Below are 15,985 nucleotides of genomic sequence, written 5' to 3' on the forward strand. Positions count from 1 at the left end.
GTGTTTGCACTTTGGAAGATATTTAGTTCCCAAAGCAGCCATGAAGATGGGCTATGGTGGTTACATGGTTCTTTTGCCTAATTTATCTGGATGTTTCTTGCAGAAGGAAACTGTCATGGTATGAGGGGCAAGTTGTCTGTGGTAGATGGGGAAATTACAATAAACATATCACTGAAAGTGGCAACGCAGGTGGATAAGGAGCTAAGAATGCAGACGGCATGCTTGTCTTCATTGGTCTGGGCATTGAGTATAAAAATTGGCAAGTCATGCTGCAGCTGCACAGAACCTTAGTTAGGCCACACGTAGAATATTGGTTACACTTCTGGTCACCACATTAGCAAAGGATATGTCACCCAAGTCACATCCAAGGCTGGAATCGAACCTGGGTCTCTGGTATTGTGAGCAGCCGTACCACTGTGCTGCCGAACTGTATTGCTTGATTAGAGATGGGTGTATGGGAAAAACTTTATTTAGGAGCGAGTTGTCAGGAATTCTAACTTCCTGCCTATAAGGTTGATGGAAGCTGCAATGATTATTGATTTCAAAATGAAATAGCTTGGGCCCATTTAGGAACTAAACCTGCAGGGGAACATGGATAGAGAGATATAATTGCACTGACTAGTTTGCTCAACAGATTCGGTACGGTTTCAAATTAATGAATGGACTCCTTCTGTGCTATCATCACTCAATGACTGGAAAAATGAAACATAGATACACACCTATATCACAAAACTAGGAATAATAACAAATATATTTTATTACTGAACCATCAATAATATATCTAATCTGTACCATATAACAACAGTAGACATATCTCTTTCTCTCTTTCTGATAATTTACTGCTCCCTCAATTGTCAGCCATATCCTGGGGAAACCAGCGCTTTAATTGTGAACATTAGGAAAGAGACCATCCTTTCAGTCAGACAAATAAATGTGTCAGGCTGAGGGAGCAAAGGCTGTCAATGTCTTTAAGAGAGAGAGAGAGAGACCTGGGCCAACCTTCCAGTGTCTGCACCCTCCCTGGATTCACTTCCTTTCCCTTCAGTTGCTGCAAGTGACCAATTGAAGGTGAGAATGAGAAAATGGGAAAGGGGCGAAAAGAAAGTGTTTTAGTCACAGGAGGAAGTTTCAGTCTGTGTGGGGCTAAATCAGTCACACAAAGCCCACACTTTGATTCGCTGGAGGAGAAGAGTCTGTCCGGTGTCACCTCTTTCTATTGGTCAAAACCTGAGGGAACGGTCAGGGGGTAGGCACTCCACTGCACATGCGCTGTTTCTCTTCTCCCTTGAACATGCGCAGTCCTGGGCCGCCTGCCGCACGGCAGATGGAGCGATTTCCCCAGCGCGCGGGATTGTGGGAGCGACGGACGCCATTACTCATCCAGGGCCCAGTCTCCAAACACCTGGGACAGTGTTCAAAAGGGGGGCAGGGCGCGGTGACCCCACCCTGATACAAAGTACATCTGGGTGGTCACTGGATTTGATTGTGACACCCCCTTATGGGAGAGGGGGGGCGGGGGCAACACGGTAGCACAAGTTGATAGCACTGTGGCTTCCCATGTTCGATTCCCCACTGGGTCACTGTCTGTGCGGAGTCTGCACGTTCTCCCCGTGTCTGCGTGGGTTTCCTCCGGGTGCTCCGGCTTCCTCCCATAGTTCAAAGACGTGCAGGTTAGGTGGATTGGCCATGATAAAGCCACCAAAAAGGTTAGGGGGGGTTATTGGGTTACGGGGATAGGGTGGAAGTGAGGGCTTAATTTGGTCGGTGCAGACTCGATGGGCCGAATGGCGTCCTTCAGCACTGTATGTTCTATATTCTATGTTTACAAAATATTTCGTTAACTTCAGGTGTAAAGATTTAGACACCTGGGTGACATATTGGGAGCAAGGTATGTTTGCTGATAGGTGATGTGAAAATAGTCAAACTGTTCATCAATTTGAAAGTTGAAACAAAATATGGGTCTTGGATGGTAACCGGAGGTGTTTGAACCCGGGAAATGCACTGGGGATGATTAATCAGTGTTTTCATCATTGATTCTCAGTATCATTATGTAATGAATTGTCATCAGCGAAAGAATCGTGTTTTGGAATAATAACTAATCAAACAAAAACTTCTGAGGCTGAGAATGCTGATGGCGACCGTTGTGGGACAACCCAGTCCCCACCAGGAGATACTCAGGATCAGCTTTATTCCGATGTATGAAGGAAGAGACCAATTTTATATAATCTAAGACTGACTCACCATTCACATTAAAGTCACCTCTTTTACACAGATAGTCACCTACACATTCTGTGAACCTGTTACTTACAATCATGTGTGAATCATGTCTCAAATTTCATTATTGTTTCTTATAAATAAATGCACCAGACGTTGTTCATGAAATGAAAATCGCTTATTGTCACAAGTAGACTTCAAATGAAGTTTGAGTGCTGAATTTGGTGCATTTGAGTGCTATAGTGAGAGTTTGGTGACTGAGGGAGTATAAGGCTTCATTTTTATCTAAAGTCTAGTCTTTCTTTTATTTAGTTAATTAACTTAAAAGTTGCTGTTTGGTTTAGAAGAAGGTGAATTTTCAATCAGCTTTAAACAAGCTTCTACTTGTAGGCACTTGCAGCTGGAGCTTGTTAATTAGTTAATTGGATTAGGCCAGTTTTCAGAGGCTCGATTCGCAGTATAAAAGTGATCCCCTACAGTGCAGACTTTGTTTGCACTGAGTGCTGAATTTGGTGCATTTGAGTGCTAGAGTGAGAGTTTGGTGACTGAGGGAGTGCTGAATTTGGTGCATTTGAGTGCTATAGTGAGAGTTTGGTGACTGAGGGTGTGCTGAATTTGGTGCATTTGAGTGCTATAGTGAGAGTTTGGTGACTGAGGGAGTGCTGAATTTGGTGCATTTGAGTGCTATAGTGAGAGTTTGGTGATTGAGGAAGTGCTGAATTTGGTGCATTTGAGTGCTATAGTGAGAGTTTGGTGACTGAGAGAGTTAGGTGAGGAGGGAGTAAGGTGCTCCTTTCATTTTGTTTCCTACATTTCCGCAAAGAGTGAGAAGAGAGCCAGGAGTTTACAGAGAGTGCAGCTGACTGGGAGCAGAGTCAGAGGGCGGAGGTCCAGTTGGTCCACAGGGCAGCTATATTCTGTAAGGTAAGAGGGGATGGAGGCTAGGCCAGTTGCATGCTCTTCTTGTAGGATGTGGGTGGTGAGGGATACAACTGGTGTCCCCGGTGACTATACCTGCGGGAAGTGCACCCAACTTCAGCTCCTCAAAGACCGTGTTAGGGAACTGGAGCTGAAGCTGGATGAACTTCGGATCATCCGGGAGGCAGAGGGGGTGATTGAGAAGAGTTACAGGGAGGTAACCACACCCAAGGTACAGGACAAGAATAGCTGGGTTACAGTCAGGGGGAAAAAAACAAACAGGCAGACAGTGCAGGGATCCCTCGTGGCCGTTCCCCTTCAAAACAAGTATACCATTTTGGATGCTGTTGGGGGGGATGACCTACCGGGGGAAGGCCATAGCAGCCAGGTCTCTGGCACTGAGTCTGGCTCTGGGACTCAGAAGGGAAGGGGGGAGAATAGAAAAGCAATAGTTGTAGGAGATTCAATGGTTAGGGGAATAGATAGGAGATTCTGTGGTCGCGAGCGAGACTCCCGGAAGGTATGTTGCCTCCCGGGTGCCAGGGCCAGGGATGTCTCGGATCGTGTCTTCAGGATCCTTAAGGGGGAGGGTGAGCAGCCAGAAGTCGTGGTGCACATTGGTACCAACGACATAGGTAGGAAAAGGGGTGTGGAGGTAATAAACAAGTTCAGGGAATTAGGCTGGAAGTTAAAAGCCAGGACAGACAGAGTTGTCATCTCTGGTTTGTTGCCGGTGCCACGTGATAGCGAGGCTAGGAATAGGGAGAGAGTGCAGTTGAACACGTGGCTGCAGGAATGGTGTAGGAGGGAGGGCTTCAGGTATTTGGATAATTGGAGCGCATTCTGGAGAAGGTGGGACCTGTACAAGCAGGACGGGTTGCATCTGAACCAGAGGGGCACCAATATCCTGGGAGGGAGGTTTTCTAGTACTCTTCGGGAGGGTTTAAACTAATTTGGCAGGGGAATGGGAACCGGATTTGTAGTCCAGCAACTAAGGTAGCCGATATTCAGGACGCCAAAGCGTGTAATGAGGCAATGGGGAAGGGAACACTGACAAAGGAGAGTACTTGCAGGCACGGAGATGGGTTGAAGTGTGTATACTTCAACACAAGAAGCATCAGGAATAAGGTGGGTGAACTTAAGGCATGGATCGGTACTTGGGACTACGATGTGGTGGCCATCACGGAAACTTGGATAGAAGAGGGGCAGAAATGGTTGTTGGAGGTTCCTGGTTATAGATGTTTCAATAAGATTAGGGAGGGTGGTAAAAGAGATGGGGGGGGGGGGGGTGGCATTATTAATTAGAGATAGTATAACAGCTGCAGAAAGGCAGTTCGAGGAGTATCACCCTATTGAGGTAGTATGGGTTGAAGTCAGAAATAGGAAAGGAGCAATCACCTTGTTAGGAGTTTTCTATAGGCCCCCCAATAGTAGCAGAGATGTGGAGGAACAGATTGGGAAACAGATTTTGGAAAGGTGCAGAAGTCATAGGGTAGTAGTCATGGGCGACTTTAACTTCCCAAATATTGAGTGGAAACTCTTTAGATCAAATAGTTTGGATGGGGTGGTGTTTATGCAGTGTGTCCAGGAAGCTTTTCTAACACAGTATGTAGATTGTCCGACCAGAGGAGGGGCAATATTGGATTTAGTACTGGGTAATGAACCAGGGCAAGTGATAGATTTGTTAATGGGGGAGCATTTTGGAGATAGTGACCACAATTCTGTGACTTTCACTTTAGTAATGGAGAGGGATAGGTACGTGCAACAGGGCAAGGTTTACAATTGGGGGAAGGGTAAATACGATGTTGTCAGACAAGAATTGAAGTGCATAAGTTGGGAACATAGGCTGGCAGGGAAGGACACAAGTGAAATGTGGAACTTGTTCAAGGAACAGGTGCTACGTGTCCTTGATATGTATGTCCCTGTCAGGCAGGGAAGAGATGGTCGAGTGAGGGAACCATGGTTGACAAGAGAGGTTGAATGTCTTGTTAAGAGGAAAAAGGAGACTTATGTAAGGCTGAGGAAACAAGGTTCAGACAGGGCATTGGAGGGATACAAGATAGCCAGGAGGGAACTGAAGAAAGGAATTAGGAGAGCTAAGAGAGGGCATGAACAATCTTTGGCGGGTAGGATCAAGGAAAACCCCAAGGCCTTTTACACATATGTGAGAAATATGAGAATGACTAGAGCGAGGGTAGGTCCGATCAAGGACAGTAGCGGGAGATTATGTATTGAGTCTGAAGAGATAGGAGAGGTCTTAAACGAGTATTTTTCTTCTGTATTTACAAATGAGAGGGGCGATATTGTTGGAGAGGACAGTGTGAAACAGATTGGTAAGCTCGAGGAAATACTTGTTAGGAAGGAAGATGTGTTGGGCATTTTGAAAAACTTGAGGATAGACAAGTCCCCTGGGCCTGACGGGATATATCCAAGGATTCTATGGGAAGCAAGAGATGAAATTGCAGAGCCGTTGGCAATGATCTTTTCGTCCTCACTGTCAACAGGGGTGGTACCAGGGGATTGGAGAGTGGCGAATGTCGTGCCCCTGTTCAAAAAAGGGACTAGGGATAGCCCTGGGAATTACAGGCCAGTTAGTCTTACTTTGGTGGTAGGCAAAGTAATGGAAAGGGTACTGAAGGATAGGATTTCTGAGCATCTGGAAAGACACTGCTTGATTAGGGATAGTCAGCACGGATTTGTGAGGGGTAGGTCTTGCCTTACAAGTCTTATTGAATTCTTTGAGGAGGTGACCAAGCATGTGGATGAAGGTAAAGCAGTGGATGTAGTGTACATGGATTTTAGTAAGGCATTTGATAAGGTTCCCCATGGTAGGCTTATGCAGAAAGTAAGGAGGCATGGGATAGTGGGAAATTTGGCCAGTTGGATAACGAACTGGCTAACCGATAGAAGTCAGAGAGTGGTGGTGGATGGCAAATATTCAGCCTGGATCCCAGTTACCAGTGGCGTACCGCAGGGATCAGTTCTGGGTCCTCTGCTGTTTGTGATTTTCATTAATGACTTGGATGAGGGAGTTGAAGGGTGGGTCAGTAAATTTGCAGACGATACGAAGATTGGTGGAGTTGTGAATAGTGAGGAGGGCTGTTGTCGGCTGCAAAGAGACATAGATAGGATTCAGAGCTGGGCTGAGAAGTGACAGATGGAGTTTAACCCTGAAAAGTGTGAGGTTGTCCATTTTGGAATGACAAATATGAATGCGGAATACAGGGTTAACGGTAGAGTTCTTGGCAATGTGGAGGAGCAGAGAGATCTTGGGGTCTATGTTCATACATCTTTGAAAGTTGCCACTCAAGTGGATAGAGCTGTGAAGAAGGCCTATGGTGTGCTCGCGTTCATTAACAGAGGGATTGAATTTAAGAGCCGTGAGGTGATGATGCAGCTGTACAAAACCTTGGTAAGGCCACATTTGGAGTACTGTGTCCAGTTCTGGTCGCCTCATTTTAGGAAGGATGTGGAAGCTTTGGAAAAGGTGCAAAGAAGATTTACCAGGATGTTGCCTGGAATGGAGAGTAGGTCTTACGAGGAAAGGTTGAGGGTGCTAGGCCTTTTCTCATTAGAAAGGAGAAGGATGAGGGGCGACTTGATAGAGGTTTATAAGATGATCAGGGGAATAGATAGAGTAGACAGTCAGAGACTTTTTCCCCGGGTGGAACAAACCATTACATGGGGACATAAATTTAAGGTGAAAGGTGGAAGATATAGGAGGGATATCAGAGGTAGGTTCTTTACCCAGAGAGTAGTGGGGGCATGGAATGCACTGCCTGTGGAAGTAGTTGAGTCGGAAACATTAGGGACCTTCAAGCAGCTATTGGATAGGTACATGGATTACGGTAAAATGATATAGTGTAGATTTATTTGTTCTTAAGGGCAGCACGGTAGCATTGTGGATAGCACAATTGCTTCACAGCTCCAGGGTCCCAGGTTCGATTCCGGCTTGGGTCACTGTCTGTGCGGAGTCTGCACATCCTCCCCGTGTCTGCGTGGGTTTCCTCCGGGTGCTCCGGTTTCTTCCCACAGTCCAAAGCTGTGCAGGTTAGGTGAATTGGCCAATGATAAATTGCCCTTAATGTCCAAAATTGCCCTTGGTGTTGGGTGGAGGTGTTGAGTTTGGGTAGGGTGCTCTTTCCAGGAGCCGGTGCAGACTCAAAGGGCCGAATGGCCTCCTTCTGCACTGTAAATTCAATGATAATCTATGATTAATCTAGGACAAAGGTTCGGCACAACATCGTGGGCCGAAGGGCCTGTTCTGTGCTGTATTTTCTATGTTCTATGTTACTGTGAAAAGCCCCTAGTCGCCACATTCCGGCGCCTGTTGGGGAGGCTGGTACAGGAATTGAACCGGCTGCTGGCCTGCCTTGGTCTGCTTTAAAAGCCAGCAATTTAGCCCTGTGCTAAACATGCCCCGATATCTCCACCTGTCACTGGCCCTCTATCCAGCCCCACTGCTCCACGCCGCCACCCCTCACAACAGGAGAAATCTCATCTTATTGCCAGTTTCCTCCATCTTTGACAAAGAGACATCCAGAACGGTAGCTCCATTCTCTCTCCACCGATGCTGGCAGACCGGTGAGACTGTCCAGCATTTTCTGTTTTGTTTCTGATTGAGCATCTGCAGTAATTAGCTTTTATCTTAGGTGCATTTAAGTGTTCCCTGTGTGTGAAGAGATACACCCAGTTTTCCAATTTGTTGACGCCACGGTGAGTTCACTCCAGGAAGAGGCTGATTAAATGTTGTGTGTGTGGTGTCATGCGAGTGTCCCTTGAAGAAAGATTATTGTCTTATCACATGGCTTCAGTGATGTCATTTTGTGTATGGAGCTGGGCTGTCGCTGTCAGGTGTTTGGTCTCAGCTTCATTGTGTGCATTGAGTGCAGAGGAGGAAATAAGTGATTTTCCCTATCTCTCTCTATTTTCATTTGAAATATCTGTTCCAATAAAAAAAAACATTGGTTGTGGTTACCTGCTTTGGTATCTTAAAAATATATAGTTTGGTTTCCGGAAGGAGTTTAAATCTGCTGGTTGAGACTGGATCAGAATTTCAGGAAAAAGACCAGTCCCATTCAAGTGAGAATGCAGTGTGTGGTTTGAGTAGGGCTTTTTGGTTTATTGGATTTTGTTATTGAATTGGAACAGTTAAAGAGGGAATTCGTTAAATGTTATACATAGATTACTGTAGCTGTGTGGCGCCTTTATATATGTAATTGATCATTCTTGCTGTGTGTTTATATATATATGTTAACTATATTCTTCGAATAAACCTTGTTTTGATTAAGGTGTCTAGGGAGTCTGTTGAATCACAACTGAGGCGAAGGCTTTTGAAAAATGAAAAATTTTGAAAAATGTTGCGCTCATCCTAGCCAAATTCAACATAAAGGTTGTAGATCAGGTGAACGCCATAATACATTTTGGAGTTGCCTAAGCCCTGGCCCATAACAGTGGGACGGGAGTCACTCACTCCCTGACAATATCCTGACACACCAGTGAGTTTCTGTTTGAATGTAGGGGTTGGATTCTTCTGCTATTGCTGCTGTTAATCATATCCAGGACTGAACCATGTTCACTCTGACAGTTGAGGTATTTTCTGTTGTTGTTAATAATCCCTGTAACTGGGCTGGGAATTTATTATTCTGGATTAATTTCAAATAAATTATCTCCCGTGAGTTTTTCAAGTCCTTGATGTCACCGAAAGGAAAAGGTAGGTTTTAAGCAGAGTGTTGAAGGAGGGGAGAGAAGTGGAGGGGGTCAAGGGAGGGAATTCCAGAGTTTAGGAACCTGGCAGCAGAAGACTGAAAGAGAATCAGCCCTGAATTATGGGGGAGTCGAGTCTCTGGAGGGGGGACTTGAACCCTTCAGCCTCAGAGGCGAGAGTATGAGATTGACTGAGCCACGGTGTTCGGGGAAGTGATATGAAGCCTCAGTCTCATCCTTTCCCTATCCTTTACCCCATTCCAGGAACAGCAAATCGAGCTGAGAAACTGGGCAGTAACTAAAAGGGATAAAGACAAAGGTTACAAAAATAATCCTCTTCCAAAGCGAACAGTTGTAATTGTGGAACTCACTACCACGGGTAGTGGATGAGGTGGATAGTATTGATGTATATCAAGGGTGGCTGGATGAACAGATGAAGGAGAAGAGAAGGATAAGAGTGGTGAGAATGTGGAGCTCGCTGCCACACAGAGTGTTTGAGGTGAACAATACAGGTGTATGTAAGGGGAAGCTGGGTAAACACATGAGGAAGAAAGCTGGAGCTTGATGAAGTAAAGTGGAGGAGTCTCGTGTACAGTATAAATAACAGGGACTGAATGGCCTGGTTCGGGTGCTGTACATTGTGAGCGAAGAACTTGCATCACAGAAGATTCCCACCTCTTCAGCCAATGAAATACTTATTAAAAAAACGTTTTGGCATTTGATGTGTTAAAAACTTTGTTTGAGATGCGGTGTTTTAACATGGAAAACATGCTCAAGTTTAGGGTGGGGATCTTAATGTTGAAACAGCGCCACGCTTATAAATGTAAAAATAGCGAGGATCAGAGGGTAGGGGCTAAAGATCAGGAAATAGCCAAGTTAAAACCTGCCCAGAATGCAGCAGAATGGGCTGAGCAAGCTGATACTGAGCTGAAAGGGACCAGGGTCTGGACAGACTCTGAACTAAAGAGGTTTGTGTACACACAGATATTGATCTGAAGCACTTTTTGTATTCACAGACCCTGAAGCAGATAATTCCAAGTCGTCCTAAGGGAATTTCAGGTGGTGCTGTTCCCATGTGTTTGCTGCCCTTGTCCTTCATGACAGTCAAGGTTGTGGGTTGGGAAGGTGATGTTGAAGGAGGCCTGGTGAGCTCATAGATGATAGAATTTACAGTGCAAAAGGAGGCCATTCAGCCCTTCGAGTCTAAACCGGATCTTGGAAAGAACACCCCACTTAAGCCCATGCCCCCACCCTATCCCCATAACCCAGTAACCCCACCTAACCTTTTTGGACACTAAGGACAATTTACTTTGACCAATCCACCTAACCTGCACATCTTTGGATTGTGGAGGAAACCAGAGCACCCGGAGGAAACCCACGCAGACACGGGGAGAATGTGCCGACTCTGCACAAACAATGACCCAAGCCTGGAATCGAACCTGGGACCCTGGAGCTGTGAAGCAACTGTGCTAACCACTGTGCTACCGTGCTGCCCTTACCACTATGCTGCCCGAACCACTGTGCTACCGTGCTGCCCCTATTACTGTGCTAACATCCTGCCCTATCACTGTGCTACAGTGAAATATCTTGTAGATGGTACACACACTGCCACCATTGTGCTCAGGATGTCAAGAGAGTCACTGTTTCAGATGGTGAATGGGGTACTGAACAAGCAGATGCTTTGTCCTGTATAAAACATGATGTGGAGATGCCAGCGTTGGACAGGGGTGGCATAGTGAGAAGTCTCACAACACCAAGATAAAGTCCAACAGCTTTATTTAAAATCACAAGCTTTTGGAGCACTTCACCTGATGAAGGAGCAGTGCTCCGAAAACTTTTGATTTCAAATAAACCTGTTGGACTTTAACCTGGTGTTGTGAGACTTCTTACTGTATAAAACAGACTCCATAATTTGAATAAGACTGGCTGATAATTAATAATTGTTGTCGGAAAGGACTGTGACCGAGAAAACATAACCAATTTAGTCCACTTGAAAAAAAATCTGCTCTTCAAAGATATATTGGAAGAAATCCCATTTGATGTTTGTAGTTGAATTTATTGCCTCAGCAGCTCACTCAGATACCGGATTGGGAAAGGCATTGATTGGGCAATATTGGAAACAATGATCTGAAATGTTCTGTGAGTGAAACATTTTCTCTTGAACCCGGAATGGACAATGTCAGAGTTAAAGGCAATACCAGGCTAATGGGTGGGCTCGGCTGGTCTGTGTGAATTAGATGGTTGATCAGACTGTTCATGAACAGGTACTTGGTATTTGGGAGTAGTCGAGGAGTTCAAGTGGCTGTCTTCAATAAAGCATTAATTGCATTTGGACAGCACATTAAAAAAAAAAAATTAGAGTACCTAATTATTTTTTTCCAATTGAGGGGCAATTTAATGTGGCCAATTCACCTAACCGGCATATCTTTGGATTGCGGGGGTGAACCCACGCAGACACAGGGAGATTATGCAAACTCCACACAGTCAACTTGGGCTGGGATCGAACCAAGCTCCTCAGCGCTGTAGGCAGCAGTGTTAACCACTGTGCCACCGTGCCGCCCTATTGGTCAGCACATTTGACTTAATAAAAAAATGCCAAGGATTTTCCAGGAACATTGTAAAACAAAGTTTCACGAAGGTTGTCGAAGATCATGATGTGACACAAAATACTGCTCTCAGAAATTCTACATCTCATTCCCCCACATATTCTCTCCTTCCTATTCATTTCAACGCTAACTCATTCCACTATCCTCCTGCTTTTCCCCAAAATCTCCTCCCCTGAAGGCGCTGACACTCGAGTTCAGTTTCACACTAAACTATTGCCCTCCCCAATATTTCACCCACGTGTCTAACCTTTACATATTAAGTTAACAAACTGTTTTGTTAAGGGGCGCCACAATCAAATCCACTGACTACCCATATGTACTGTGTGTCAGGGTGGAGTCATCCCCCCCCCCCCCCCCCCCCCCCGGCCACACACCACACACACACACACATTTCATCCCATGCCAAGGAGTTTGGAGACTGGAAACAGGATGGGTAATGGCGGTTACAGCTCCCATAGCCCACCGCGGGGACGAAACCGGTCTATTCGCCGCGCGGGCGGCCCGGACTGCCCATGTCCATGGGAGCGATGGGGAGCTGCGCATGTGCAGAAAGATCCCACCTCCTGACCATTCAGCTGAGGTGTTGACCAATGGGAATAGTTGGAGGACCGGAAGGTCTCTGGTTCTGAAGGAAAAGGAAGTGATTCCAGTGTGCAGATTCTGGAAAGGTTGGGCCAGGTCTCTCAGTAAGTTCACGGATTGTGTGAAAATTGGTGGTGGTAAATAGTGAGTAGGCTAGCCTTTGGTTACAGGAGGATAATAATAATCTATTATTGACAAAAGTAACCCTGCAGCGTCCATCCAATCCAGAAAGTTCCAGATCATGATCAATCACAACCCCGTATATTTTAACCAACTGGAACAATCCGATACATCAAACACAATTTTAGTCCTGTTACATATTTCCGATAGGCTAGCAGCATGCATGAAGATTTTCATCTCTCTGTGATGAGTGAGCAGTGAGCAGGGATCTGTCAATCAGCCTGAATCAGCACCTTCTGGAGAATTGGGAGGGTGAATATTAGATACAGCAGAGTGAGAGTGGAGGGTGTGTGTGTGGGATGTAGATTTACAGATTTGGGGAAATGAGAGAGGACCATCGAAACCAGAAAAGTTCTGAATTCCGATCCTGTACTGACAGTGATGTCTTTTGTAAACTCCTTTTACAGGATATCAGAAGAGGAAGAATTACAGACAGAAATCTCAAACCAAACCTCACGTCTCGATTTGACTGATTCACTCAATTCACCGGGACTTGAATATCTTCGGCCTTTGAATTGAGAAGGAAAAAGATTTGTCTATTCTTTCTGCTTCAGATGGATTTAACCATCAGTGTGATTGGAAAATCATCGAGACACGCATACCTGAGGGAGAGTGTTCCAGAGTACTGACTGAAAAGAGCGTTAACCAGTTACACAGCCTGAAAAAAACAGCGGGGAGTGACCATACCCGAGTTCGGTGGGAGCCTTCAACTGATCGTCCAACCTGGAGAGACACAAGGACACCAGCACCATGGAGAAACCTTGGAAATGTGGGAACTGTGGGAAGGGATTCAGATTCCCATCAGCACTGGAAACTCATCGACGCATTCACACTGGGGAGAGGCCGTTCACCTGCTCTCAGTGTGAGAAGGGATTTGCTAAGTTATCTAACCTGAAGAAGCACCAGCCAGTCCACGTCGAGGAGAGGCCATTCACCTGCTCCACGTGTGGGAAGGGGTTCAGTACTTCTTCCAGACTGCTGACACACCAACTAGTTCACACTAGGGAGAGACCGTTCAGCTGCTCTCACTGCACAAAGATGTTTCGAATCTCATCCCATCTGCTGACACACCAGCTCCTGCACACCGGAGAGAGGCCGTTCACCTGCTCTCAGTGTGGAAAGGGATTCACTCAAATAAGCAACCTACAGGCACACCAGCGAGTTCACACTGGGGAGAGGCCGTTCACCTGCTCTGACTGTGGGAAGGGATTCACTCGGTTATCCCACCTGCAGAGACACCAGCGAGTTCACACTGGGGAGAGGCCATTCACCTGCTCTGACTGTGGGACAGAATTCACTCGGTTATCCCACCTACAGACACACCAGCGAATTCACACTGGGGAGAGGCCGTTCATTTGCTCTGACTGTGGAAAGAGATTCACTCAGCTACCCAATCTGCAGGCACACCAGCGAATTCACACTGGGGAGAGGCCATTCACCTGCTCTGAATGTGGGAAGGGATTCACTCTCTTAGCCACGTTGCAGGCACACCAGCGAGTTCACACAGGGGAGAGGCCATTCACCTGCACCGTGTGTGAGAAGGGATTCACTCGGTCAACACTTCTGCTGAGACACCAGCAAGTTCACGAGTGAAGAGAGGGGTTGGATTATGCTGTTATTACTGCTGTTAATCACATCCAGGACTGAACCATGTTCATTCTGACACTTGGTGAAGTGGGAGGGTCGGAGAGTTTCTTTCTGCTGGATTGGCCGATCTCACAACTTTGCTTCCAGTGGGTTGATGCTCTTTGAGCCTGGGAGAGCGCATTTCCACTGAATTGATCCACAAAAATTGATGAAGGACATTTATTTTATCCTGAATAATAATAGTGTTTTCCCCCCATTACAGGTAGATCTAAAATAAATACAGAAAGAACTGGAAAAACGCAGCAGGTCTGGCAGCATCTGTGAGAGAGAAACAGAGTTAACGTTTCACGTCCAATGTAACTCTACTTCAGAACTAAAGAGAGGGAGAAATGTGATGGGTTTGATGCTGGTGAGAAAGGGGGAGGGTCAGGGAGAACAAAAGGGAAAGTCAGGGATTGGTGAGATTAAATGACAAAAATGTCCTGGAATGACTTCCAGTGGAGGCCATGAATTTATCGGCTGCACACAAGGTGGCTGCATCTTGGAAGCTTGGATTTCTGGCCCTTTCTGCCCAGTTAATGGCGACTTAGTTTGTATAAAGTGCAGAATAAGTGGAGGGAAGTGGTTTCTCCTCCAAAGTGGAATATCAGCAGGTTACAACACCCGGCAAAAGTTGAGTAAAGCCTTGGCTTGAGATGGAGGATCTGTGTGGTGCAGCAACTGAGAGTATGGTGGAGTTGGAGGATGTTTCGGCAGCATCGGAAAGAGATGCAAGAGAACTGGTCCAGGGTGATTGAGGAAGCAGTAGCCCCTCTTCGTGGGACTTTGGAGTGGGTTGTGGAGCGCCTGGAGTCAGAAGGTGCAATGATCCGAGAGGTGGAAAGGATGGTGTTGGATCACAGTGATCAGATTGTGTTGCTGGAGGCAGAGATAGTGATGCTGGGAGAGGCCTGCAAGGTGCTGAGGGCGAAGGTGGACGACCAGGAGAATCAGTCCAGGCGACAGAATCTGTGAATTGTAGGTCTGAGGAAGGGGTGGAGGGAACGAGTGCCACAGGCTATGTATTGAAAATGTTCACGAAGCTGGTTGAGAAGGGGGTCTGCGATAAGGCCCCGGAGGTGGATCGGGCTTCCCAATCATTACAACGGAGGCTGAGAGCTGGTGAGCCACCGTGGGCAGTGATCGGCCGGATGCACAAGTTCCAGGAGAAGGAGAGGATTCTGAGGTTGGTGAAGTCAATGTGAGACTGTAGCTGGGAGGGGAATCTGATCCGGATCTACCAGGACATTGGGGCTGACCTGGCCAAATGGCAGGCGGGTTTTAACAGAGCTCAGGTGGCGCTCTTTTGACCAAGCTCCGGTTTGGGGTGTTGTACCCGGACAAACTCTGGGTGACTTTCGCAAGGGCAAACGGCATTATTTTATGATGCCAGAGGAAGCGGATGACTTTGTCAAGGAGCTTGGGTTGGGGGAGGACTAATGGTGGGATAGTTCTGTCTCGACGTGTATATACAAGTTTTGTAAATGTTATGTTGTTTTTTGCATGTTATGACTCAAGCTCGTATGGGTGGGTTCTTCCCGGAGGTTGAGGACAGATGTGAGAGGTACAGGAGGGGGCCTGTCAATCATGTTCACATGTTTTGGGTGTGCCCGAAGTTGGGGGATTCTGGCCATTGATTTCCGAGACCCTGCCGGAAGTGTGGGGGTGACGATGGAGCCGTGCTCTTTGGTGGGGCTTTCTGGTGTTTCAGATCTGCCAGAGCTGCTGGAGGGGAAGTGGGTCTTCACCACTCTGATTGCCCGGTGGCGAATCTCACTGGGTTGGAGGTCGGTCGCCCCACCGAAGGTATTCGCATGGTTGGGGGATTTGGCGGAATTTCTACAGTTGGAGAAGACTAAGTACGTTCTCCGAGGGTAAAGAGGGTTCTACGTAAGATGGAGGGTCTTTCTGTCTCTATTTGAGGATCTGTTTGTCGCCGGGGTTGGGGGGGGGGGGCAGCAGTTGGGAAAGGAATGTTGGGGTAGTTTAGGGAAGAAAAGGGGGAAAATGACAAACTGTTTGAAAGCCAATGGTATTCGGTTGTTGTTTGTATAATTGATTGTGTTTGGAATAAAATACATATATTAAAAACGCGAACTAAAAGTCGAATGATCTTGTCCATTGTTGGTAGAAAAAACCCATCTGGTTTACTA

The 15,985-nt window shown here is 46.5% G+C and overlaps 1 protein-coding gene across 1 annotated transcript in view; it reads left to right on the forward strand.

The window, feature by feature from the left end:
• Window positions 1-15,985, forward strand: part of LOC140418052 (uncharacterized) — a 92,572-nt gene that overhangs the window by 62,948 nt on the left and 13,639 nt on the right. Inside the window, exon 6 of the mRNA XM_072501479.1 lies at window positions 13,301-13,795. Coding sequence (XP_072357580.1) covers window positions 13,301-13,795 — 495 coding nt within the window. The remainder of the gene's footprint in view (window positions 1-13,300; window positions 13,796-15,985) is intronic.

Source organism: Scyliorhinus torazame, chromosome 5 (assembly GCF_047496885.1).
Source record: "Scyliorhinus torazame isolate Kashiwa2021f chromosome 5, sScyTor2.1, whole genome shotgun sequence".
Lineage (NCBI taxonomy): Eukaryota > Metazoa > Chordata > Chondrichthyes > Carcharhiniformes > Scyliorhinidae > Scyliorhinus > Scyliorhinus torazame.